At 41.4% G+C, this 25,978-nt stretch overlaps 1 protein-coding gene across 2 annotated transcripts in view; it reads right to left on the bottom strand.

The window, feature by feature from the left end:
• HMG20B (high mobility group 20B) overlaps positions 1 to 25,978 on the bottom strand; it is a 153,206-nt gene that overhangs the window by 70,849 nt on the left and 56,379 nt on the right. For both annotated transcript variants that reach the window (XM_053703119.1, XM_053703118.1), the window contains exon 7: positions 15,266 to 15,344. In XM_053703119.1, the coding sequence (XP_053559094.1) occupies positions 15,266 to 15,344 (79 nt within the window). The remainder of the gene's footprint in view (positions 1 to 15,265; positions 15,345 to 25,978) is intronic.

The following is a 25,978-nucleotide window of genomic DNA, read 5'->3' as shown; positions in this document are numbered from 1 at the left end:
CTGATGAAATGAGAGTGAGTCTTGATGGGCCAGATGGATGGGCCCGTGGCTGGATTGGTAAAGGGCAGAGAGCTCCAGTCCGACTCAGACGCAAGCAAGGTGGAGGTGGAGTACTGGTTTGGGCTGGTATCATCAAAGATGAGCTTGTGGGGCCTTTTCGGGTTGAGGATGGAGTCAAGCTCAACTCCCAGTCCTACTGCCAGTTTCTGGAAGACACCTTCTTCAAGCAGTGGTACAGGAAGAAGTCTGCATCCTTCAAGAAAAACATGATTTTCATGCAGGACAATGCTCCATCACACGCGTCCAAGTACTCCACAGCGTGGCTGGCAAGAAAGGGTATAAAAGAAGAAAATCTAATGACATGGCCTCCTTGTTCACCTGATCTGAACCCCATTGAGAACCTGTGGGCCATCATCAAATGTGAGATTTACAAGGAGGGAAAACAGTACACCTCTCTGAACAGTGTCTGGGAGGCTGTGGTTGCTGCTGCACGCAATGTTGATGGTGAACAGATCAAAACACTGACAGAATCCATGGATGGCAGGCTTTTGAGTGTCCTTGCAAAGAAAGGTGGCTATATTGGTCACTGATTTGTTTTTGATTTGTTTTTGAATGTCAGAAATGTATATTTGTGAATGTTGAGATGTTATATTGGTTTCACTGGTAAAAATAAATAATTGAAATGGGTATATATTTGTTTTTTGTTAAGTTGCCTAATAATTATGCACAGTAATAGTCACCTGCACACACAGATATCCCCCTAAAATAGCTATAACTAAAAACAAACTAAAAACTACTTCCAAAACTATTCAGCTTTGATATTAATGAGTTTTTTGGGTTCATTGAGAACATGGTTGTTGTTCAATAATAAAATTAATCCTCAAAAATACAACTTGCCTAATAATTCTGCACTCCCTGTATATATATATATATATATATATATATATATATATATATATATATACACACACATACATATACACACACACACACACACATACACATGGACAGAGCTAACAATAGTGGTTATGGGTATCAGTTTTAATAGGTAAAAGGGAATTGGTGAGTTCTTGCTATCTTCCCCCAAGGGGATTGGGCTCTTCTTCACTTTAACGTTGTAATTTAAAATGTTTAATTATGTATAGTAAAATACTCTACAACATACTTTATTTATTTTCCTAATTATTGGTAATTTAACTATAAATACTGTGGGCTTTAAAATTCCCCTGAAACTCTATAATGTTATGGGAACTACCATGTTGAAACTTAGGTTTCCCTAATCTAAATGTATTCTGCTGAAGGCAATTAGGGACCGATAAAGGGTGCAAACATTACCTGTCTGGAATATAGCAATGTTAAAGGGACTTTAAACCCTGTTAAATATTTACTTTAAAATGGATAGAAAACAGTGCTTTTTAATAACAACAATAAAACAGACTAAGCAATGGGTTGCAGTTAATACAAAATAAATCATTGCAATATGTATGATTAATAATTTAAAAAGGATTTTACCTTTTATTTAATTTTATTAAACTTAATTTGTGCAGTGTTCATTACTTCCTGTCACAGCCCTACAAGGAGGCTAGGTCTGTACAAGAAGACTTATCTAGCATGAAGTCATAAAACTTCTAGAGTAACATGAGCTGGTTTATTATTAAGTAGAGTCAGATTTGCCCATGCTCAGAGAAGGCAGAATGCAACCTAAGTTGCTAACATGTCAGCTCTTTTGTTTCCCTGGTGGCATGGGCTACAATAAGGATTTTGCAAGAAAACAAGTAAGCAGTTTGCTTTTATATATATATATATATATATATATATATATATATATATATATATATATATACACACACACACACACAGATATATGTATATATATATATATATATATATATATATATATACACACACACACACACACAATCTGTTTTTATGCTTACTATGATTTAACATATTTAAAACTTTACAATTATGTTTTCAATATTTAAACAACAAATATAATTTAAGAATAGATCTGGAAATCATTAAAAGGGTAATCTTTGCATCATTTTATCCAGCATTTATTCACCATTTAAATGCCCCTTTAATCTGCCAGACCAGCCCAGAGATACACAAGTATGTTTATCTTGGATTGACCACAGCAACAGACTAAATGTAAATGAGTTTGTGCACAAAATTTATATTAAGAGATTTTTGAAAATAAATTGATTAAAAGATTTGCATAAGAGAGTAAAATTTCTTAAGAAAAAAACATAATTTATGCTTACCTGATAAATTTATTTCTCTTGTAGTGTATCCAGTCCATGGATCATCCATTACTTGTGGGATATTCTCCTTCCCAACAGGAAGTTGCAAGAGGATCACCCACAGCAGAGCTGCTATATAGCTCCTCCCCTAACTATCCAGTCATTCGACCGAAAACAAACAGAGAAAGGAGAAACCATAGGGTGCAGTGGTGACTGTAGTTTAATTAAAATTTAGACCTGCCTTAAAAGGACAGGGCGGGCCGTGGACTGGATACACTACAAGAGAAATAAATTTATCAGGTAAGCATAAATTATGTTTTCTCTTGTTAAGTGTATCCAGTCCACGGATCATCCATTACTTGTGGGATACCAATACCAAAGCTAAAGTACACGGATGATGGGAGGGACAAGGCAGGATTAAGCGGAAGGAACCACTGCCTGAAGAACCTTTCTCCCAAACACAGCCTCCGAAGAAGCAAAAGTATCAAATTTGTAAAATTTTGAAAAAGTGTGAAGCAAAGACCAAGTCGCAGCCTTGCAAATCTGTTCAACAGAGGCCTCATTTCTGAAGGCCCAGGTGGAAGCCACAGCTCTAGTAGAATGAGCTGTAATCCTTTCAGGGGGCTGCTGTCCAGCAGTCTCATAGGCTAGGCTTATTACGCTCCGAAGCCAAAAGGAAAGAGAGGTTGCCGAAGCTTTTTGACCTCTCCTCTGTCCAGAGTAAACGACAAACAGGAAAGATGTTTGACGAAAATCCTTGGTAGCTTGTAAGTAAAACTTCAAGGCACGGACTACGTCCAGATTATGTAAAAGACGTTCCTTCTTTGAAGAAGGATTAGGGCACAACGATGGAACAACAATCTCTTGATTGATATTCTTGTTAGAAACCACCTTAGGTAAAAACCCAGGTTTGGTACGCAGAACTACCTTATCTGCATGAAAAATCAGATAGGGAGAATCACATTGTAAGGCAGATAGCTCAGAGACTCTCTAGAGCCGAGGAAATAGCCATCAAAAACAGAACTTTCCAAGATAAAAGTTTAATATCAATGGAATGAAGGGGTTCAAACGGAACTCCTTGAAGAACCTTAAGAACCAAGTTTAAGCTCCACGGGGGAGAAACAGGTTTAAACACAGGCTTAAATCTAACCAAAGCCTGGCAAAATGCCTGGACGTCTGGAACCTCTGCCAGACGCTTGTGCAAAAGAATAGACAGAGCAGAAATCTGTCCCTTTAAGGAACTAGCTGATAATCCTTTGTCCAAGCCCTCTTGGAGAAAAGACAATATTCTAGGAATCCTAACTTTACTCCATGAGTAAGTCTTGGATTCACACCAATAAAGATATTTACTCCATATCTTGTGGTAGATTTTCCTGGTAACAGGCTTTCGTGCCTGTATAAAAGTATCAATGACTGACTCGGAGAAGCCATGCTTTGATAGAATCAAATGTTCAATCTCCATGCAGTCAGTCTCAGAGAAATTAGATTTGGATGATTGAAAGGACCTTGTATCAGAAGGTCCTGTCTTAGAGGCAGAGTCCATGGTGGAAAGGATGACATGTCCACTAGGTCCGCATACCAAGTCCTGCGTGGCCACGCAGGTGCTATCAGAATCACCGATGCTCTCTCCTGTTTGATTTTGGCAATCAGTCGAGGGAGCAGAGGAAACGGTGGAAACACATAAGCCAGGTTGAAGAACCAAGGCGCTGCTAGCGCATCTATCAGCGTCGCTTCTGGGTCCCTGGACCTGGATCCATAACAAGGAAGCTTGGCGTTCTGGCGAGATGCATGAGATCCAACTCTGGTTTGCCCCAACGATGAATCAACTGAGCAAACACCTCCGGATGGAGTTCCCACTCCCCCGGATGGAAAGTCTGAAGACTTAGAAAATCCGCCTCCCAGTTCTCCACGCCTGGGATATGGATTGCTGACAGGTGGCAAGAGTGGTACTCTGCCCAGCGAATTATTTTTGAGACTTCTAACATCGCTAGGGAACTCCTGGTTCCCCCTTGATGGTTGATGTAAGCCACAGTCGTGATGTTGTCTGACTGAAATCTGATGAACCTCAGTGTTGCTGAGGCCAAGCCAGAAGAGCATTGAATATCGCTCTTAACTCCAGAATATTTATTGGAAGGAGTTTCTCCTCCTGAGTCCACGATCCCTGTGCCTTCAGGGAATTCCAGACTGCACCCCAACCTAGAAGGCTGGCATCTGTTGTTACAATTGTCCAATCTGGCCTGCAAAAGGTCATACCCTCGGACAGGTGTACCCGAGACAACAACCAGAGAAGAGAATCTCTGGTCTCTTGATCCAGATTTAGCAGAGGGGACAAATCTGTGTAATCCCCATTCCACTGACTCAGCATGCATAATTGCAGCGGTCTGAGATGAAGGCGCGCAAATGGCACTATGTCCATTGCCGCTACCATTAAGCCGATTACCTCCATACACTGAGCTACCGAAGGGCGCGGAATGGAGTGAAGAACACGGCAAGCATTTAGAAGTTTTGATAACCTGGACTCCGTCAGGTAAATTTTCATTTCTACAGAATCTATAAGAGTCCCTAAGAAGGAGACTCTTGTGAGTGGGGATAGAGAACTCTTTTCCTCGTTCACTTTCCACCCGTGCGACCTCAGAAATGCCAGAACTATCTCTGTATGAGACTTGGCAACTTGAAAACAGAATTTATGTTTACCTGATAAATTACTTTCTCCAACGGTGTGTCCGGTCCACGGCGTCATCCTTACTTGTGGGATATTCTCTTCCCCAACAGGAAATGGCAAAGAGCCCAGCAAAGCTGGTCACATGATCCCTCCTAGGCTCCGCCTACCCCAGTCATTCGACCGACGTTAAGGAGGAATATTTGCATAGGAGAAACCATATGGTACCGTGGTGACTGTAGTTAAAGAAAATAAATTATCAGACCTGATTAAAAAAACCAGGGCGGGCCGTGGACCGGACACACCGTTGGAGAAAGTAATTTATCAGGTAAACATAAATTCTGTTTTCTCCAACATAGGTGTGTCCGGTCCACGGCGTCATCCTTACTTGTGGGAACCAATACCAAAGCTTTAGGACACGGATGAAGGGAGGGAGCAAATCAGGTCACCTAAATGGAAGGCACCACGGCTTGCAAAACCTTTCTCCCAAAAATAGCCTCAGAAGAAGCATAAACTTGTAAAATTTGGTAAAAGTGTGCAGTGAAGACCAAGTCGCTGCCCTACATATCTGATCAACAGAAGCCTCGTTCTTGAAGGCCCATGTGGAAGCCACAGCCCTAGTGGAATGAGCTGTGACTCTTTCGGGAGGCTGCCGTCCGGCAGTCTCGTAAGCCAATCTGATGATGCTTTTAATCCAAAAAGAGAGAGAGGTAGAAGTTGCTTTTTGACCTCTCCTTTTACCGGAATAAACAACAAACAAGGAAGATGTTTGTCTAAAATCCTTTGTAGCATCTAAATAGAATTTTAGAGCGCGAACAACATCCAAATTGTGCAACAAACGTTCCTTCTTTGAAACTGGTTTCGAACATAGAGAAGGTACGATAATCTCCTGGTTAATGTTTTTGTTAGAAACAACTTTTGGAAGAAAACCAGGTTTAGTACGTAAAACCACCTTATCTGCATGGAACACCAGATAAGGAGGAGAACACTGCAGAGCAGATAATTCTGAAACTCTTCTAGCAGAAGAAATTGCAACTAAAAACAAAACTTTCCAAGATAATAACTTAATATCAACGGAATGCAAGGGTTCAAACGGAACCCCCTGAAGAACTGAAAGAACTAAATTGAGACTCCAAGGAGGAGTCAAAGGTTTGTAAACAGGCTTAATTCTAACCAGAGCCTGAACAAAGGCTTGAACATCTGGCACAGCGGCCAGCTTTTTGTGAAGTAACACAGACAAGGCAGAAATCTGTCCCTTCAGGGAACTTGCAGATAATCCTTTTTCCAATCCTTCTTGAAGGAAGGATAGAATCCTAGGAATCTTAACCTTGTCCCAAGGGAATCCTTTAGATTCACACCAACAGATATATTTTTTCCAAATTTTGTGGTAAATCTTTCTAGTTACAGGCTTTCTGGCCTGAACAAGAGTATCGATAACAGAATCTGAGAACCCTCGCTTCGATAAGATCAAGCGTTCAATCTCCAAGCAGTCAGCTGGAGTGAAACCAGATTCGGATGTTCGAACGGACCCTGAACAAGAAGGTCTCGTCTCAAAGGTAGCTTCCAAGGAGGAGCCGATGACATATTCACCAGATCTGCATACCAAGTCCTGCGTGGCCACGCAGGAGCTATCAAGATCACCGACGCCCTCTCCTGATTGATCCTGGCTACCAGCCTGGGGATGAGAGGAAACGGCGGGAACACATAAGCTAGTTGGAAGGTCCAAGGTGCTACTAGTGCATCCACTAGAGCCGCCTTGGGATCCCTGGATCTGGACCCGTAGCAAGGAACTTTGAAGTTCTGACGAGAGGCCATCAGATCCATGTCTGGAATGCCCCACAGCTGAGTGACTTGGGCAAAGATTTCCGGATGGAGTTCCCACTCCCCCGGATGCAATGTCTGACGACTCAGAAAATCCGCTTCCCAATTTTCCACTCCTGGGATGTGGATAGCAGACAGGTGGCAGGAGTGAGACTCCGCCCATAGAATGATTTTGGTCACTTCTTCCATCGCCAGGGAACTCCTTGTTCCCCCCTGATGGTTGATGTACGCAACAGTTGTCATGTTGTCTGATTGAAACCGTATGAACTTGGCCCTCGCTAGCTGAGGCCAAGCCTTGAGAGCATTGAATATCGCTCTCAGTTCCAGAATATTTATCGGTAGAAGAGATTCTTCCCGAGACCAAAGACCCTGAGCTTTCAGGGATCCCCAGACCGCGCCCCAGCCCATCAGACTGGCGTCGGTCGCGACAATGACCCACTCTGGTCTGCGGAATGTCATCCCTCGTGACAGGTTGTCCAGGGACAGCCACCAACGGAGTGAGTCTCTGGTCTTCTGATTTACTTGTATCTTCGGAGACAAATCTGTATAGTCCCCATTCCACAGACTGAGCATGCACAGTTGTAATGGTCTTAGATGAATGCGTGCAAAAGGAACTATGTCCATTGCCGCTACCATCAACCCGATCACTTCCATGCACTGAGCTATGGAAGGAAGGGGAACGGAATGAAGTATCCGACAAGAGTCTAGAAGTTTTGTTTTTCTGGCCTCTGTCAGAAAAATCCTCATTTCTAAGGAGTCTATTATTGTTCCCAAGAAGGGAACCCTTGTTGACGGAGATAGAGAACTCTTTTCCACGTTCACTTTCCATCCGTGAGATCTGAGAAAGGCCAGGACAATGTCCGTGTGAGCCTTTGCTTGAGGAAGGGACGACGCTTGAATCAGAATGTCGTCCAAGTAAGGTACTACAGCAATGCCCCTTGGTCTTAGCACAGCTAGAAGGGACCCTAGTACCTTTGTGAAAATCCTTGGAGCAGTGGCTAATCCGAAAGGAAGCGCCACGAACTGGTAATGTTTGTCCAGGAATGCGAACCTCAGGAACCGAAGATGTTCCTTGTGGATAGGAATATGTAGATACGCATCCTTTAAATCCACCGTGGTCATGAATTGACCTTCCTGGATGGAAGGAAGAATAGTTCGAATGGTTTCCATCTTGAACGATGGAACCTTGAGAAACTTGTTTAAGATCTTGAGATCTAAGATTGGTCTGAACGTTCCCTCTTTTTTGGGAACTATAAACAGATTGGAGTAGAACCCCATCCCTTGTTCTCTTAATGGAACGGGATGAATCACTCCCATTTTTAACAGGTCTTCTACACAATGTAAGAATGCCTGTCTTTTTATGTGGTCTGAAGACAACTGAGACCTGTGGAACCTCCCCCTTGGGGGAAGTCCCTTGAATTCCAGAAGATAACCTTGGGAGACTATTTCTAGTGCCCAAGGATCCAGAACATCTCTTGCCCAAGCCTGAGCGAAGAGAGAGAGTCTGCCCCCCACCAGATCCGGTCCCGGATCGGGGGCCAACATTTCATGCTGTCTTGGTAGCAGTGGCAGGTTTCTTGGCCTGCTTTCCCTTGTTCCAGCCTTGCATTGGTCTCCAAGCTGGCTTGGCTTGAGAAGTATTACCCTCTTGCTTAGAGGACGTAGCACCTTGGGCTGGTCCGTTTCTACGAAAGGGACGAAAATTAGGTTTATTTTTTGCCTTGAAAGGCCGATCCTGAGGAAGGGCGTGGCCCTTACCCCCCAGTGATATCCGAGATAATCTCTTTCAAGTCAGGGCCAAACAGCGTTTTCCCCTTGAAAGGAATGTTAAGTAGCTTGTTCTTGGAAGACGCATCAGCCGACCAAGATTTCAACCAAAGCGCTCTGCGCGCCACAATAGCAAACCCAGAATTCTTAGCCGCTAACCTAGCCAATTGCAAAGTGGCGTCTAGGGTGAAAGAATTAGCCAATTTGAGAGCATTGATTCTGTCCATAATCTCCTCATAAGGAGGAGAATCACTGTCGACCGCCTTTATCAGCTCATCGAACCAGAAACATGCGGCTGTAGCGACAGGGACAATGCATGAAATTGGTTGTAGAAGGTAACCCTGCTGAACAAACATCTTTTTAAGCAAACCTTCTAATTTTTTATCCATAGGATCTTTGAAAGCACAACTATCCTCTATGGGTATAGTGGTGCGTTTGTTTAAAGTGGAAACCGCTCCCTCGACCTTGGGGACTGTCTGCCATAAGTCCTTTCTGGGGTCGACCATAGGAAACAATTTTTTAAATATGGGGGGAGGGACGAAAGGAATACCGGGCCTTTCCCATTCTTTATTAACAATGTCCGCCACCCGCTTGGGTATAGGAAAAGCTTCTGGGAGCCCCGGCACCTCTAGGAACTTGTCCATTTTACATAGTTTCTCTGGGATGACCAACTTGTCACAATCATCCAGAGTGGATAATACCTCCTTAAGCAGAATGCGGAGATGTTCCAACTTAAATTTAAATGCAATCACATCAGGTTCAGCTTGTTGAGAAATGTTCCCTGAATCAGTAATTTCTCCCTCAGACAAAACCTCCCTGGCCCCATCAGACTGAGTTAGGGGCCCTTCAGAAATATTAATATCAGCGTCGTCATGCTCTTCAGTATCTAAAACAGAGCAGTCGCGCTTACGCTGATAAGTGTTCATTTTGGCTAAAATGTTTTTGACAGAATTATCCATTACAGCCGTTAATTGTTGCATAGTAAGGAGTATTGGCGCGCTAGATGTACTAGGGGCCTCCTGAGTGGGCAAGACTCGTGTAGACGAAGGAGGGAATGATGCAGTACCATGCTTACTCCCCTCACTTGAGGAATCATCTTGGGCATCATTGTCATTGTCACATAAATCACATTTATTTAAATGAATAGGAATTCTGGCTTCCCCACATTCAGAACACAGTCTATCTGGTAGTTCAGACATGTTAAACAGGCATAAACTTGATAACAAAGTACAAAAAACGTTTTAAAATAAAACCGTTACTGTCACTTTAAATTTTAAACTGAACACACTTTTTTACTGCAAATGCGAAAAAACATGAAGGAATTGTTCAAAATTCACCAAATTTTCACCACAGTGTCTTAAAGCCTTAAAAGTATTGCACACCAAATTTGGAAGCTTTAACCCTTAAAATAACGGAACCGGAGCCGTTTTGAACTTTAACCCCTTTACAGTCCCTGGTATCTGCTTTGCTGAGACCCAACCAAGCCCCAAGGGGAATACGATACCAAATGACGCCTTCAGAAAGTCTTTTCTAAGTATCAGAGCTCCTCTCACATGCGACTGCATGCCATGCCTCTCAAAAACAAGTGCGCAACACCGGCGCGAAAATGAGGCTCTGCCTATGCTTTGGGAAAGCCCCTAAAGAATAAGGTGTCTAAAACAGTGCCTGCCGATATTATTATATCAAAATACCCAGATAAAATGATTCCTCAAGGCTAAATATGTGTTAATAATCAATCGATTTAGCCCAAAAAAAGTCTACAGTCTTAATAAGCCCTTTTTGAAGCCCTTATTTACAATCGTAATAAACATGGCTTACCGGATCCCAGAGGGAAAATGACAGCTTCCAGCATTACATCGTCTTGTTAGAATGTGTCATACCTCAAGCAGCAAGAGACTGCTCACTGTTCCCCCAACTGAAGTTAATTGCTCTCAACAGTCCTGTGTGGAACAGCCATGGATTTTAGTGACGGTTGCTAAAATCATTTTCCTCATACAAACAGAAATCTTCATCTCTTTTCTGTTTCTGAGTAAATAGTACATACCAGCACTATTTCAAAATAACAAACTCTTGATTGAATAATAAAAACTACAGTTAAACACTAAAAAACTCTAAGCCATCTCCGTGGAGATGTTGCCTGTACAACGGCAAAGAGAATGACTGGGGTAGGCGGAGCCTAGGAGGGATCATGTGACCAGCTTTGCTGGGCTCTTTGCCATTTCCTGTTGGGGAAGAGAATATCCCACAAGTAAGGATGACGCCGTGGACCGGACACACCTATGTTGGAGAAAGCTTGACGCCTGTATCAGGATGTCGTCTAGATACGGAGCCACCGCTATGCCTCGCGGTCTTAGAACCGCCAGAAGTGAGCCCAGAACCTTTGTAAAGATTCTCGGGGCTGTAGCCAACCCGAAGGGAAGAGCTACAAATTGGTAATGCCTGTCTAGAAAGGCAAACCTTAGAAACCGATGATGATCTTTGTGAATCGGTATGTGAAGGTAGGCATCCTTTAAGTCCACTGTGGTCATGTACTGACCTTCTTGGATCATGGGTAGGATGGTCTGAATAGTTTCCATTTTGAAAGATGGAACTCTGAGGAATTTGTTTAAGATCTTTAGATCCAAAATTGGTCTGAAGGTTCCCTCTTTTTTGGGAACCACAAACAGATTTGAATAAAAACCCTGTCCTTGTTCCGTCCGAGGAACTGGATGGATCACTCCCATAACTAGGAGGTCTTGCACACAGCGTAGGAATGCCTCTTTCTTTATCTGATTTGCAGATAGCCTTGAAAGATGAAATCTCCCTTGTGGAGGGGAAGCTTTGAAGTCCAGAAGATATCCCTGAGATATGATCTCCAACGCCCAGGGATCCTGAACCTCTCTTGCCCACGCCTGGGCGAAGAGAGAAAGTCTGCCCCCTACTAGATCCGTCGCCGGATAGGGGGCCGTTCCTTCATGCTGTCTTAGAGGCAGCAGCAGGCTTTCGGGCCTGCTTGCCTTTGTTCCAGGACTGGTTAGGTTTCCAGGCCTGCTTAGATTGCGCAAAAGTTCCCTCTTGTTTTGAAGCGGAGGAAGTTGATGCTGTACCTGCCTTGAAATTTCGAAAGGCACGAAAATTAGACTGTTTGGCCTTTGCTTTGGCCCTGTCCTGAGGAAGGGTGTGACCCTTACCTCCAGTAATGTCAGCAATAATTTCCTTCAAACCAGGCCCGAATAAGGTCTGCCCCTTGAAAGGAATGTTGAGTAATTTAGACTTCGAAGTCACGTCAGCTGACCAGGATTTAAGCCATAGCGCCCTACGCGCTTGGATGGCGAATCCGGAATTCTTAGCCGTTAGTTTAGTCAAATGAACAATGGCATCAGAAACAAATGAGTTAGCTAGCTTAAGTGTTCTAAGCTTGTCAATAATTTCAGTCAATGGAGCTGTATGGATGGCCTCTTCCAGAACCTCAAACCAGAATGCCGCCGCGGCCGTGACAGGCGCAATGCATGCAAGGGGCTGTAAAATAAAACCTTGTTTAATAAACATTTTCTTAAGGTAACCCTCCAATTTTGTATCCATTGGATCTGAAAAAGCACAACTGTCCTCAACCGGGATAGTAGTACGCTTTGCTAAAGTAGAAACTGCTCCCTCCACCTTAGGGACCGTCTGCCATAAGTCCCGTGTAGTGGCGTCTATTGGAAACATTTTTCTAAATATAGGAGGTGGGGAAAAAGGCACCCCCGGTCTATCCCACTCCTTGCTAATAATTTCTGTAAGCCTTTTAGGTATAGGAAAAACATCAGTACACACCGGTACCGCATAGTATTTACCCAGCCTATACAATTTCTCTGGTACTGCAACTGTGTTACAGTCATTCAGAGCAGCCAATACCTCCCCAAGCAACACACGGAGGTTCTCAAGCTTAAATTTAAAATTAGAAATCTCTGAATCAGGTTTCCCCGAATCAGAGATGTCACCCACAGACTGAAGCTCTCCGTCCTCATGATCTGCATATTGTGACGCAGTATCAGACATGGCCCTTACAGCATCTGCGCGCTCTGTATTTCTCCTAACCCCAGAGCAATCGCGCTTGCCTCTTAATTCAGGCAACCTGGATAATACCTCTGACAGGGTATTATTCATGATTGCAGCCATGTCCTGCAAGGTAATCGCTATGGGCGCCCCTGATGTAATTGGCGCCATATTAGCGTGCATCCCCTGAGCGGGAGGCGAAGGGTCTGACACGTGGGGAGAGTTAGTCGGCATAACTTCCCCCTCGTCAGAATCTTCTGGTGATATTTCTTTTATAGTTAAAGACTGATCTTTACTGTTTAAGGTGAAATCAATACATTTAGTACACATTCTCCTATGGGGCTCCACCATGGCTCAGAAAATAAAACGAAATGTCAGTTGCTGTTATTTAAATAAGTCTCTTTATTGAAAATTAATTAAAATATGGAGGGTACATACCCTATAGAAAAGAAAGATAGACTAACATGTTTCGGCCTGCGCCGTATTCATAGTCCTAAAACACCAAACACACACTCAAGTTTAAAAACCCACCTCTGGAATTTGATTGGTGGAAATCCTAAGCATCAATTAGGGTATTTAAAGAAACAGTATATAAGTATTTATATCCATTGACAAAGTAGAAATGGATTTTACATATATTCACATTCACAGTTTATGCTGTGCACTTTGGACAATATCTTGGACCAAATATATACAAAAATATTCAAGAAAAATATTTAAAAACAATCCTTCTTTATATTATTATTTTTGTTACATTAATAGGTCCATTGATTTGTCCAAATCGTGTTCAAAATCTATGACCGATATTGTTCAACTTAAATTTCATGTAAATAAATTTCCTGGTATTAAAGAATATTATGTAGCATATAGAACATTTAAAGTTTAGAATTCCAAATGACTTCCATTAATAAACAAATATATATATAGATGGCAAAAAAGAGAGATTCACAGTTATATATAACAGCTCCCTCAATAAAAGTAATGTACATTTTATTATTGTTAATGGGATATTTTCAACTGAATGGGCCACATACATGTCCTAAACTAACATGCATCCTAAATTATATATATAGAGAGAGATATATACTCAGAACTGATTCATTTGATTTGTACATAATGTAATTATAAGAGTTTAAGGCACGGGACATGAAGTTTATGTTTACTATGTATAGTGTCTTTATCATAAAGATATAGGTGCAATAAATTGTTAGCTTATAGACGGTTGTTAACTTAAATATTTGTCTTTTTAGTTTCGGCATGGCTCCACCATGGCTTTCAAACATAATGAACAAGTAGTTTCCTCTGTGTCAGACATGTTTAAACAGACTAGCAATGAGACTAGCAAGCTTGGAAAACACTTTAAACAAGTTTACAAGCAATATAAAAAAACGTTACTGCACCTTTAAGAAACACAAATTTTGTCAAAATTTGAAATAACAGTGAAAAAAGGCAGTTACTCTAACAAAATTTTTACAGTGTATGTAACAAGTTAGCAGAGCATTGCACCCACTTGCAAATGGATGATTAACCCCTTAATACCCAAAACTGAATAATAAAAGACAAAAACGTTTTTTTTTTTTTTTCAAACAGTCAAATCAACTGCCACAGCTCTACTGTGGCTTTTAACCTCCCTCAAAAACGACTTTGAAGCCTTTTGAGCCCTCCAGAGATGTCCTGGATCATGCAGAGGGAAGCTGAATGTCTCTGTCAGTATTTTTATCTGCACAGAAAAGCACTAAAAAAGGCCCCTCCCACTCATATTACAACAGTGGAAAGCCTAAGGAAACTGTTACTAGGCAAAATTCAAGCCAGCCATGTGGAAAAAACTAGGCCCCAATAAGTTTTATCACCAAATACATATAAAAACGATTAAACATGCCAGCAAACGTTTTATATTACATTTTTATAAGAGTATGCATCTCTATTAATAAGCCTGATACCAGTCGCTATCACTGCATTTAAGGCTTTACTTACATTAGTTCGGTATCAGCAGCATTTTCTAGCAAATTCCATCCCTAGAAAAATATTAACTGCACATACCTTGTTGCAGGAAAACCTGCACGCCATTCCCTCTCTGAAGTTACCTCACTCCTCAGAATATGTGAGAACAGCCATGGATCTTAGTTACTTCTGCTAAGATCATAGAAAACGCAGGCAGATTCTTCTTCTAAATACTGCCTGAGATAAACAGTACACTCCGGCACCATTTAAAAATAACAAACTTTTGATTGAAGAATAAACTAAGTATAAAACACCACACTCCTCTTACGACCTCCATCTTGGTTGAGGCTTGCAAGAGAATGACTGGATATGACAGTTAGGGGAGGAGCTATATAGCAGCTCTGCTGTGGGTGATCCTCTTGCAACTTCCTGTTGGGAAGGAGAATATCCCACAAGTAATGGATGATCCGTGGACTGGATACACTTAACAAGAGAAATATATATAAAAAATGTACAATTAAGAAAACTAAAGTTTAAAAGGGACATAAAAACATAATTTTCTCTTTCATGGTTTAGATATAACATGTGATTTTAAACAATTTTTCAATTTATTCCTATTATCTAATTTGTTTTGTTCTCTTGATATTATTTGTTGAAAAGGATACCTAGGTAGACTCAGGAGCTGCTGATTGGTTGCTTTACATAAATACCTCATGTTATTGGCTCACCCAATGCATTAACTAGCTCCCAGAAGTGAACTGAAAATTGGGTATCATGCCCCTTTAAATTTTCAAACAATCAAGCCAGTAATACAACAAACCTTTGTTTTGATCCAAAAACTCTTCAGTAAAAATTGGGACATCAAATGCAGGAAATCCATCAGTCTGGGAATCTCCACTCTGGTAACAAAGATAGACATCCTTTTGTTACATAATGAAATTGAACATGTTTAATAATCTTATTTATTTGGCAATATAAAAATGCTATGGAAGGGATTTCTTTCTGCTTTTATTGAAGAAATCAATTAGTGACTAAGAGTCTGATGAAGATTGCTTTCTTCCAGTGTGGGACTGACATTTACGTTTGCATCACATTTTTGCACAGTGTTAATTAATATTTTTTTATATTCGTATAGATCAGTATTGGGTCACAGCCCACTGATGAAAAAACACTCTGCTAACAGCTCACTATTGCAAAATATCCAATTTAGTAAATATTTCATTATTTTTGGTGAATTCTGCCCAAAAACAAAAATGTTCTTTCATGATTCAGATAGAGCATACCATTTTAAACGACTTTTCAATTAACCTTCTTAATTTGTTTAATTCTCTTGGTATCCTTTGTTAAAGGAGCAGCAATGCCCTACTGGGAGATAGCTGAACACACTGGATGAACCAATGACAAGAGGCATGTGTGTGCAGTCAACAATCAGCAGCTAGCTCCCAGTAGTGCATTGCTGTACCTGAGCCTACCTAGGTATACATTGTAACAAAAATTGTATGCTCTATCTGAACCATGAAAGAAAAATTTGGGGTTTCATGTCCCTTTAACTCCACAGCAGGAAAGCTGCGCAGGTTAAATTCCTAAAACATTCTGAACTTTAAAATAAAGCTAATTAAGATATTGATCACAATATTGCACTTGTGTTTAACAGATTACTATTAAAACACACTGATAATACAGTCTGTGCTGCTAATACTCCTCAATCACAAAATTGTTACCTCTTGAAAACTTTACAAAATTATTTGTCTCGTTAGTCTTTTGATTTCAAAATCCAAATAGTTATGTTAACCTAATAAATTAATTTATTTCATGATGGTGAGAATCCATGAGCCAACACGTGGGATTAAAATCTAGTCCACTAGGAGAAGGCAAAAAACCCCAACATAGCAGAGTTTATAATCTCCCAGAATCCCTCACTCATACATATGGCCAAGAGAAAGGAGTAAAACAGAGAAGCAGGATGGATAAAGCAGGGCAAGTGAAGTGCAAACTGGTACTGCCGTCAACTTTACAAAAAAAGAGTCGGTTTCATGTACTCTCACCATCATAAAAGTAAATACTTTATCAGGTTAGCATACATTTTGTTTTCTTTCATAAGATAGTAAGAATCTAAACCATAACATGTGGGCTCCTATACCAAAGCAGTTAAGTCCACGAGATCACCATGAAATAAGGCGGGGTAATAGTTAAGGCAGGTATCTTATTAAACAGGCACAGTGACCTGCAGAAGCAGCTTCTGAAGAGGAAAACAAGTGATAAACTTTAGTAAAAGTATGTAAAGTAGACCAAGTAGCCGCTTTATGTTCCTGAGGTTCTAAAATGTGGTAACTGCTCTAGTGCAATGAACAGTAATGTGCTCCTGCAGTGTCTAACACCCCCCCCCCCCCCCCTCCAAGAACTCATTGCAAATCAAGACCTTAAGCCAATCAGCTAAGATAACTGACGTGTACATTTTCATACTAATAACCTTCCTCTACCATGCTCATCTCAGCTGCAGAATACTGCTTCCAGTAGATGGGTTCATATGAGAGAGTGCAAGCACAGTGCCAAGGATCCCACAAGGAACAGCATCTACAGCCCAGGGGATTGTCAGACAAATCCGCATTTCACCTGGGGAGGGTTGTGTGTCCACGCATGGAGCAGCACACTGTAGACCAGGGAACTGGTAGATAAATCTGGATTTCACCTAGGAGGCCTGTGACATTTCCACACTGGGAAAAGATGTTTTACTGCCTGGCTAAAAACTTCTGTCTACCACTCTGTCATTCCTAGGCACTCTAAGATGGAAATGGGTCTCAGATTGGTTAAAGACTTCTCAACAATGTGCAGATCAGCACTTCTGAATTCACCCGACTCCTTGCTGAAGGCAAACAGATGAGGTATTCTGGGAGAGTTGGAGGGATTAAAAACTATGGTATTTTGGGTGTTTTTCTTCCTCTTAGTGGACTAGAGTTTAATCCTACTCGTGATGGCTTTTGGACTTTTAGTAATTACTTCATAGGCTTTAGTGCCTGTTGATTGATCTATTTTTATAGCATGTAGTAATGCTAATAGGTGACATGTGTGCGCCAAAACCATAGGGATACGTGTGTATGTATAGGTACAATGGGGATGTGTGTTATTGATATGGCTAGCTTTTATTTGTGAAGATGCTTATTAATTATTTAAATGTAATTGGCTGCGCAAGTAGGGTTCATATCTGGTAATGCTGTCATCAAATATGGTGGCAGGTAATTTCACTGTGTTTTGCCCATGGGGTACTCGTTAATAATTGGAAAAACTTTGTGGGTTTATCAAGTCTTTTGTTGAGTTATTTGAAAAAGAAAAAAATGTCTCTGTAAATTTTACATTAAAAGGGTCAAGAAACCCCAAATTCTTTCCTTTTTGATTCAGATAGAGCATATAATTTTAAACAAGTTTTTAATTTACTTATATTATCAAATTTACTACATTGCATTGGTATCCTTTGCTGAAGGAGCAACAATGCACTACTGCATGCTAGCTAGCTGTGTGAGACAATGACAAGAGGCATATGTGCAGCCACAAATCAGCAACTAGCTCGTAGTAGTGCATTGCTGCTGCTGAGGATATTTACAGTGCTTTTCAACAAATGATACCAAAAGAAAGTAATCTGAAAAGCTGTTTAAAATGGATGCTCTATCTAAATCATGAAAGTTAAAGGAACAGTTTACCCTAAATTATTCATTTTATCTGCTGGAGTGTATTAAATTGTTTACAAATTACTCCCTTTACTTTATTTTGGCATTTGAAATAGATTATTTTGCCTGTGGTATCACTACCTATACTGAACGTTTCTATACTTAAGTGCAGGCTAAAGGCTATGAGGGATATTTATCAAGCCATCAACCGCAAATACACCGGAATTCCGCAGCGTAATTGTGGCGAGCCCGATTCCCCTTATTTATCAAAGCCTACAGACCGGAAAAAGTTGAAAACTGTGACGTACTCAGTCTCAGTCCGACACAGATCGATGCTTACGTCACTACAGATGTTCTGAATGCAAATTCGGCACTGACTACTTTTGTAAGTTAACAAATGTCTAACAGGTACGCTCGCCACTATTACGGCCCAGCGTACCTGGTTTTCAATCCGCCGCCCTAGAGGCGGCGGATGCCATAGGAGTCAATGGGAGTCTGAAAGCAGCGAAAGCTCATGTTCGCTGCTGCCCGATATCACATTGATTCCTATGGGAGAATAAAAGTTATGTTTATACCTAACACCCTAACATGTACCCCAAGTCTAAACACCCCTAATCTGCCGCCCCCTACACCGCTGCCACCTACATTATGTTATTAACCCCTAATCTGCCACCCCGACACCGCCGCCACCTACATAAAAGTATTAACCCCTATCCCGCTGCTCCCGGAGCCCACCACAACTAAATAAAGTTATTAACCCCTTAACCCCTGTCCTCCCACATCAGTACCACTTACTAAACCTATTGACCCCTAAACCTAACAACCCGCTAACTTTATATTAAATATTAACTCATCCCTATCTTTTAATACATTTAAAAACTTACCTTTAGATTTAAATTAAACTATATTAAACTAATAATTAATCTACCCTAACTGTTATACTAAAATTACAATAAACTATATTAAACTATTTATTAACCTACCCTAACTATTATACTAAATTACATTAAACTATATTAAACTAATAATTAATCTATCCTAACTGTTATACTAAAATTACATTAAACTACCAATTAAATTACCCCCCCCCCAATAAAAAAAAAACCCTAGCCTACAATAAACTACCAATGGCCCTTAAAAGGGCCTTTTGTGGGGCATACAAATACCCCCCCCAACCAATAAACCAATAGGATTGAGCTTGCATTCTATAGGCTATTCCAATATTCCAATCAGCCAATAGAATGCAAGCTCAATCCTATTGGCTGATTGCAACAGCCAATAGGATTTTTTAACCTTAATTCCGATTGGCTGATAGAATTCTATCAGCCAATCGGAATCTAAGGGACGCCATTCTTTGATGACGTTATTTAAAGGAACATTCATTGTTCAAGAAGACTTCGAATGAAGAGGATGCTACGCGTCCGATGTCTTGAAGATGGAGCCACTCCACGCCGGATGGATGAAGATAGAAGATGCCGTCTAGATGAAGACTTCTGCCCGTCTGGAGGACCACTTCTGCCGGCTTCGATAAGGACTTCTGCCGCTTCGTTGAGGATGGATGTCGGCTCTTCAGAAACTGTAAGTGGATCTTCAGGGATTAGTGTTAGGCTTTTTTAAGGGTTTATTGGGTGGGTTTTAATTTTAGATTAAGGTTTGGGCTTTTGAAAAAGAGCTCTTAGATTAGGTGTAATTAGTTTAAATATTTGATAATTATTTTTTCTAACTAAGGCCTAGATTTGGAGTTCGGCGGTAGCCGTCAAAACCAGCGTTAGAGGCTCCTAACGCTGGTTTTGGCCGCCCGCTGGTATTTGGAGTCAGTGATTAAAGGGTCTAACGCTCACTTTTCAGCCGCGACTTTTCCATACAGCAGATCCCCCTACGCCATTTGCGTAGCCTATCTTTTCAATGGGATCTTTCTAACGCTGGTATTTAGAGTCGTTTCTGAAGTGAGCGTTAGAGCTCTAACGACAAGATTCCAGCCGCCTGAAAATAGCAGGAGTTAAGAGCTTTCTGGCTAACGCCGGTTCATAAAGCTCTTAACTACTGTACCCTAAAGTACACTAACACCCATAAACTACCTATGTACCCCTAAACCGAGGCCCCCCCACATCGCCGACACTCGATTAAAATGTTTAACCCCTAATCTGCCGACCGCCACCTACGTTATATTTATGTACCCCTAATCTGCTGCTCCTAACCCCGCCGACCCCTGTATTATATTTATTAACCCCTAACCTGCCCCCCACAACATCGCCGCCAGCTACTTAAAATAATTAACCCCTAATCTTCCGACCGCAAAGCGCCGCCACCTACGTTATCCCTATGTACCCCTAATCTGCTACCCCTAACACCGCCGACCCCTATATTATATTTATTAACCCCTAATCTGCCCCCCACAACGTCGCCGACACCTGCCTACACTTATTAACTCCTAATCTGCCGAGCGGACCTGGGCGCTACTATAATAAAGTTATTAACCCCTAACCCGCCTCACTAACCCTATCATAAATAGTATTAACCCCTAATCTGCCCTCCCTAACATCGCCGACACCTACCTTCAATTATTAACCCCTAATCTTCCGATCGGAGCTCACCGCTATTCTAATAAATGGATTAACCCCTAAAGCTAAGTCTAACCCTAACACTAAAACCCCCCTAAGTTAAATATAATTTACATCTAACGAAATAAATTAACTCTTATTAAATAAATGATTCCTATTTAAAGCTAAATACTTACCTGTAAAATAAATCCTAATATAGCTACAATATAAATTATAATTATATTATAGCTATTTTAGGATTAATATTTATTTTACAGGCAACTTTGTAATTATTTTAACCAGGTACAATAGCTATTAAATAGTTAAGAACTATTTAATAGTTACCTAGTTAAAATAATAACAAAATTACCTGTAAAATAAATCCTAACCTAAGTTATAATTAAACCTAACACTACCCTATCAATAAAATAATTAAATAAACTACCTACAATTACCTACAATTAACCTAACACTACACTATCAATAAATTAATTAAACACAATTCCTACAAATAAATACAATTAAATAAACTAGCTAAAGTACAAAAAATAAAAAAATATTTACAAACATAAGAAAAATATTACACCAATTTTAAACTAATTACACCTACTCTAAGCCCCCTAATAAAATAACAAAGCCCCCCAAAATAAAAAATTCCCTACCCTATTCTAAATTAAAAAAGTTACAAGCTCTTTTACCTTACCAGCCCTGAACAGGGCCCTTTGCGGGGCATGCCCCAAGAATTTCAGCTCTTTTGCCTGTAAAAAAAAACATACAATACCCCCCCCCCCCCAACATTACAACCCACCACCCACATACCCCCCTTAAATAAACCTAACACTAATCCCCTGAAGATCTTCCTACCTTGTCTTCACCATCCAGGTATCACCGATCCGTCCTGGCTCCAAGATCTTCATCCAACCCAAGCGGGGGTTGGCGATCCATAATCCGGTCCAGAAGAGGCTCCAAAGTCTTCCTCCTATCCGACAAGAAGAGGACATCCGGACCGGCAAACATCTTCTCCATGCGGCATCTTCGATCTTCTTCCATCCGGAGTGAAGCGGCAGGATCCTGAAGACCTCCAGCGCGGAACATCCTTCTGGACCGACGACTGAACGACGAATGACTGTTCCTTTAAGGGACGTCATCCAAGATGGCGTCCCTCGAATTCCGATTGGCTGATAGGATTCTATCAGCCAATCGGAATTAAGGTAGGAATTTTCTGATTGGCTGATGGAATCAGCCAATCAGAATCAAGTTCAATCCGATTGGCTGATCCAATCAGCCAATCAGATTGAGCTCGCATTCTATTGGCTGATCGGAAAAGCCAATAGAATGCGAGCTCAATCTGATTGGCTGATTGGATCAGCCAATCGGATTGAACTTGATTCTGATTGGCTGATTCCATCAGCCAATCAGAAAATTCCTACCTTAATTCCGATTGGCTGATAGAATCCTATCAGCCAATCGGAATTCGAGGGACGCCATCTTGGATGACATCCCTTAAAGGAACAGTCATTCGTCGTTCAGTCGTCGGTCCGGATGGATGTTCCGCGCTGGAGGTCTTCAGGATCCTGCCGCTTCGCTCCGGATGGAAGAAGATCGAAGATGCCGCTTGGAGAAGATGTTTGCCGGTCCGGATGTCCTCTTCTTGCCGGATAGGAGGAAGACTTTGGAGCCTCTTCTGGACCGGATTATGGATCGCCAACCCCCGCTTGGGTTGGATGAAGATCTTGGAGCCAGGACGGATCGGTGATACCTGGATGGTGAAGACAAGGTAGGAAGATCTTCAGGGGATTAGTGTTAGGTTTATTTAAGGGGGGTTTGGGTTAGATTAGGGGTATGTGGGTGGTGGGTTGTAATGTTGGGGGGGGGGGGTATTGTATGTTTTTTTTTTACAGGCAAAAGAGCTGAAATTCTTGGGGCATGCCCCGCAAAGGGCCCTGTTCAGGGCTGGTAAGGTAAAAGAGCTTGTAACTTTTTTAATTTAGAATAGGGTAGGGAATTTTTTATTTTGGGGGGCTTTGTTATTTTATTAGGGGGCTTAGAGTAGGTGTAATTAGTTTAAAATTGGTGTAATATTTTTCTTATGTTTGTAAATATTTTTTTATTTTCTGTAACTTAGTTCTTTTTTATTTTTTGTACTTTAGCTAGTTTATTTAATTGTATTTATTTGTAGGAATTGTGTTTAATTAATTTATTGATAGTGTAGTGTTAGGTTAATTGTAGGTAATTGTAGGTAGTTTATTTAATTATTTTATTGATAGGGTAGTGTTAGGTTTAATTATAACTTAGGTTAGGATTTATTTTACAGGTAATTTTGTTATTATTTTAACTAGGTAACTATTAAATAGTTCTTAACTATTTAATAGCTATTGTACCTGGTTAAAATAATTACAAAGTTGCCTGTAAAAACATAATTTATGCTTACCTGATAAATTCCTTTCTTCTGTTGTGTGATCAGTCCACGGGTCATCATTACTTCTGGGATATAACTCCTCCCCAACAGGAAATGCAAGAGGATTCACCCAGCAGAGCTGCATATAGCTCCTCCCCTCTACGTCAGTCCCAGTCATTCGACCAAGAATCAACGAGAAAGGAGTAACCAAGGGTGAAGTGGTGACTGGAGTATAATTTAAAAGATATTTACCTGCCTTAAAACAGGGCGGGCCGTGGACTGATCACACAACAGAAGAAAGGAATTTATCAGGTAAGCATAAATTATGTTTTCTTCTGTTATGTGTGATCAGTCCACGGGTCATCATTAATTCTGGGATACCAATACCAAAGCAAAAGTACACGGATGACGGGAGGGATAGGCAGGCTCATTATACAGAAGGAACCACTGCCTGAAGAACCTTTCTCCCAAAAATAGCCTCCGAAGAAGCAAAAGTGTCAAATTTGTAAAATTTGGAAAAAGTATGAAGCGAAGACCAAGTTGCAGCCTTGCAAATCTGTTCAACAGAGGCCTCATTCTTAAAGGCCCAAGTGGAAGCCACAGCTCTAGTGGAGTGAGCTGTAATTCTTTCAGGAGGCTGCTGTCCAGCAGTCTCATAGGCTAAACGTATTATGCTACGAAGCCAAAAAGAGAGAGAGGTAGCAGAAGCTTTTTGACCTCTCCTCTGTCCAGAGTAAACGACAAACAAGGAAGAAGTTTGGCGAAAATCTTTAGTTGCCTGCAAGTAGAACTTGAGGGCACGAACTACATCCAGATTGTGTAAAAGACGTTCCTTCTTTGAAGAAGGATTTGGACACAAGGATGGGACAACAATCTCTTGATTGATGTTCCTGTTAGTGACTACCTTAGGTAAGAACCCAGGTTTAGTACGCAGAACTACCTTGTCTGAGTGAAAAATCAGATAAGGGGAATCACAATGTAAGGCTGATAACTCAGAGACTCTTCGAGCCGAGGAAATAGCCATTAAAAACAGAACTTTCCAAGATAACATTTTTATATCAATGGAATGAAGGGGTTCAAACGGAACACCCTGTAAAACGTTAAGAACTAAGTTTAAACTCCATGGTGGAGCAACAGCTTTAAACACAGGCTTGATCCTAGCTAAAGCCTGACAAAAGGACTGGACGTCTGGATTTTCTGACAGACGTCTGTGTAACAAGATGGACAGAGCTGAAATCTGTCCCTTTAATGAACTAGCTGATAAACCCTTTTCTAAACCTTCTTGTAGAAAAGACAATATCCTAGCGATCCTAACCTTACTCCAGGAGTAACCTTTGGATTCGCACCAGTATAGGTATTTCCGCCATATTTTATGGTAAATCCTTCTGGTAACAGGCTTCCTAGCCTGAATCAGGGTATCAATAACCGACTCAGAAAAACCACGTTTTGATAAAATCAAGCGTTCAATTTCCAAGCAGTCAGCTTCAGAGAAGTTAGATTTTGATGTTTGAATGGACCCTGTATCAGAAGGTCCTGTCTTAGAGGTAGAGACCAAGGCGGACAGGATGACATGTCCACTAGATCTGCATACCAAGTCCTGCGTGGCCAAGCAGGTGCTATTAGAATTACTGATGCTCTCTCCTGTTTGATTTTGGCAATCAATCGAGGAAGCAGCGGGAAGGGTGGAAACACATAAGCCATCCTGAAGTTCCAAGGTGCTGTCAAAGCATCTATCAGAACTGCTCCCGGATCCCTGGATCTGGACCCGTAGCGAGGAAGTTTGGCGTTCTGGCGAGACGCCATGAGATCTATCTCTGGTTTGCCCCAACGTCGAAGTATTTGGGCAAAGACCTCCGGATGAAGTTCCCACTCCCCCGGATGAAGAGTCTGGCGACTCAAGAAATCCGCCTCCCAGTTCTCCACTCCCGGGATGTGGATTGCTGACAGGTGGCAAGAGTGAGACTCTGCCCAGCGAATTATCTTTGATACTTCCATCATTGCTAGGGAGCTTCTTGTCCCTCCCTGATGGTTGATGTAAGCTACAGTCGTGATGTTGTCCGACTGAAACCTGATGAACCCCCGAGTTATTAACTGGGGCCAAGCCAGAAGGGCATTGAGAACTGCTCTCAATTCCAGAATGTTTATTGGAAGGAGACTCTCCTCCTGATTCCATAGTCCCTGAGCCTTCAGAGAATTCCAGACAGCGCCCCAACCTAGTAGGCTGGCGTCTGTTGTTACAATTGTCCAGTCTGGCCTGCTGAATGGCATCCCCCTGGACAGGTGTGGCCGATGAAGCCACCATAGAAGAGAATTTCTGGTCTCTTGATTCAGATTCAGAGTAGGGGACAAATCTGAGTAATCCCCATTCCACTGACTTAGCATGCATAATTGCAGCGGTCTGAGGTGTAGGCGTGCAAAAGGTACTATGTCCATTGCCGCTACCATTAAGCCGATCACCTCCATGCATTGAGCTACTGACGGGTGTTGAATGGAATGAAGGACGCGGCATGCATTTTGAAGTTTTGTTAACCTGTCTTCTGTCAGGTAAATCTTCATTTCTACAGAATCTATAAGAGTCCCCAAGAATGGAACTCTTGTTAGAGGAAAGAGAGAACTCTTCTTTTCGTTCACTTTCCATCCATGCGACCTTAGAAATGCCAGAACTAACTCTGTATGAGACTTGGCAGTTTGAAAGCTTGAAGCTTGTATTAGAATGTCGTCTAGGTACGGAGCTACCGAAATCCCTCGCGGTCTTAGTACCGCTAGAAGGGCACCCAGAACCTTTGTGAAGATTCTTGGAGCCGTAGCCAATCCGAATGGAAGAGCTACAAACTGGTAGTGCCTGTCTAAGAAGGCAAACCTTAGATACCGGTGATGATCTTTGTGGATCGGTATGTGAAGGTAAGCATCCTTTAAATCCACTGTGGTCATGT

The sequence above is a fragment of the Bombina bombina genome, chromosome 2 (genome assembly GCF_027579735.1).
Source record: "Bombina bombina isolate aBomBom1 chromosome 2, aBomBom1.pri, whole genome shotgun sequence".
Taxonomy (NCBI): Eukaryota; Metazoa; Chordata; class Amphibia; order Anura; family Bombinatoridae; genus Bombina; species Bombina bombina.
The sequence above is the reverse complement of the archived record's forward strand: the minus strand, read 5'-3'. Positions and strand labels throughout refer to the sequence as shown.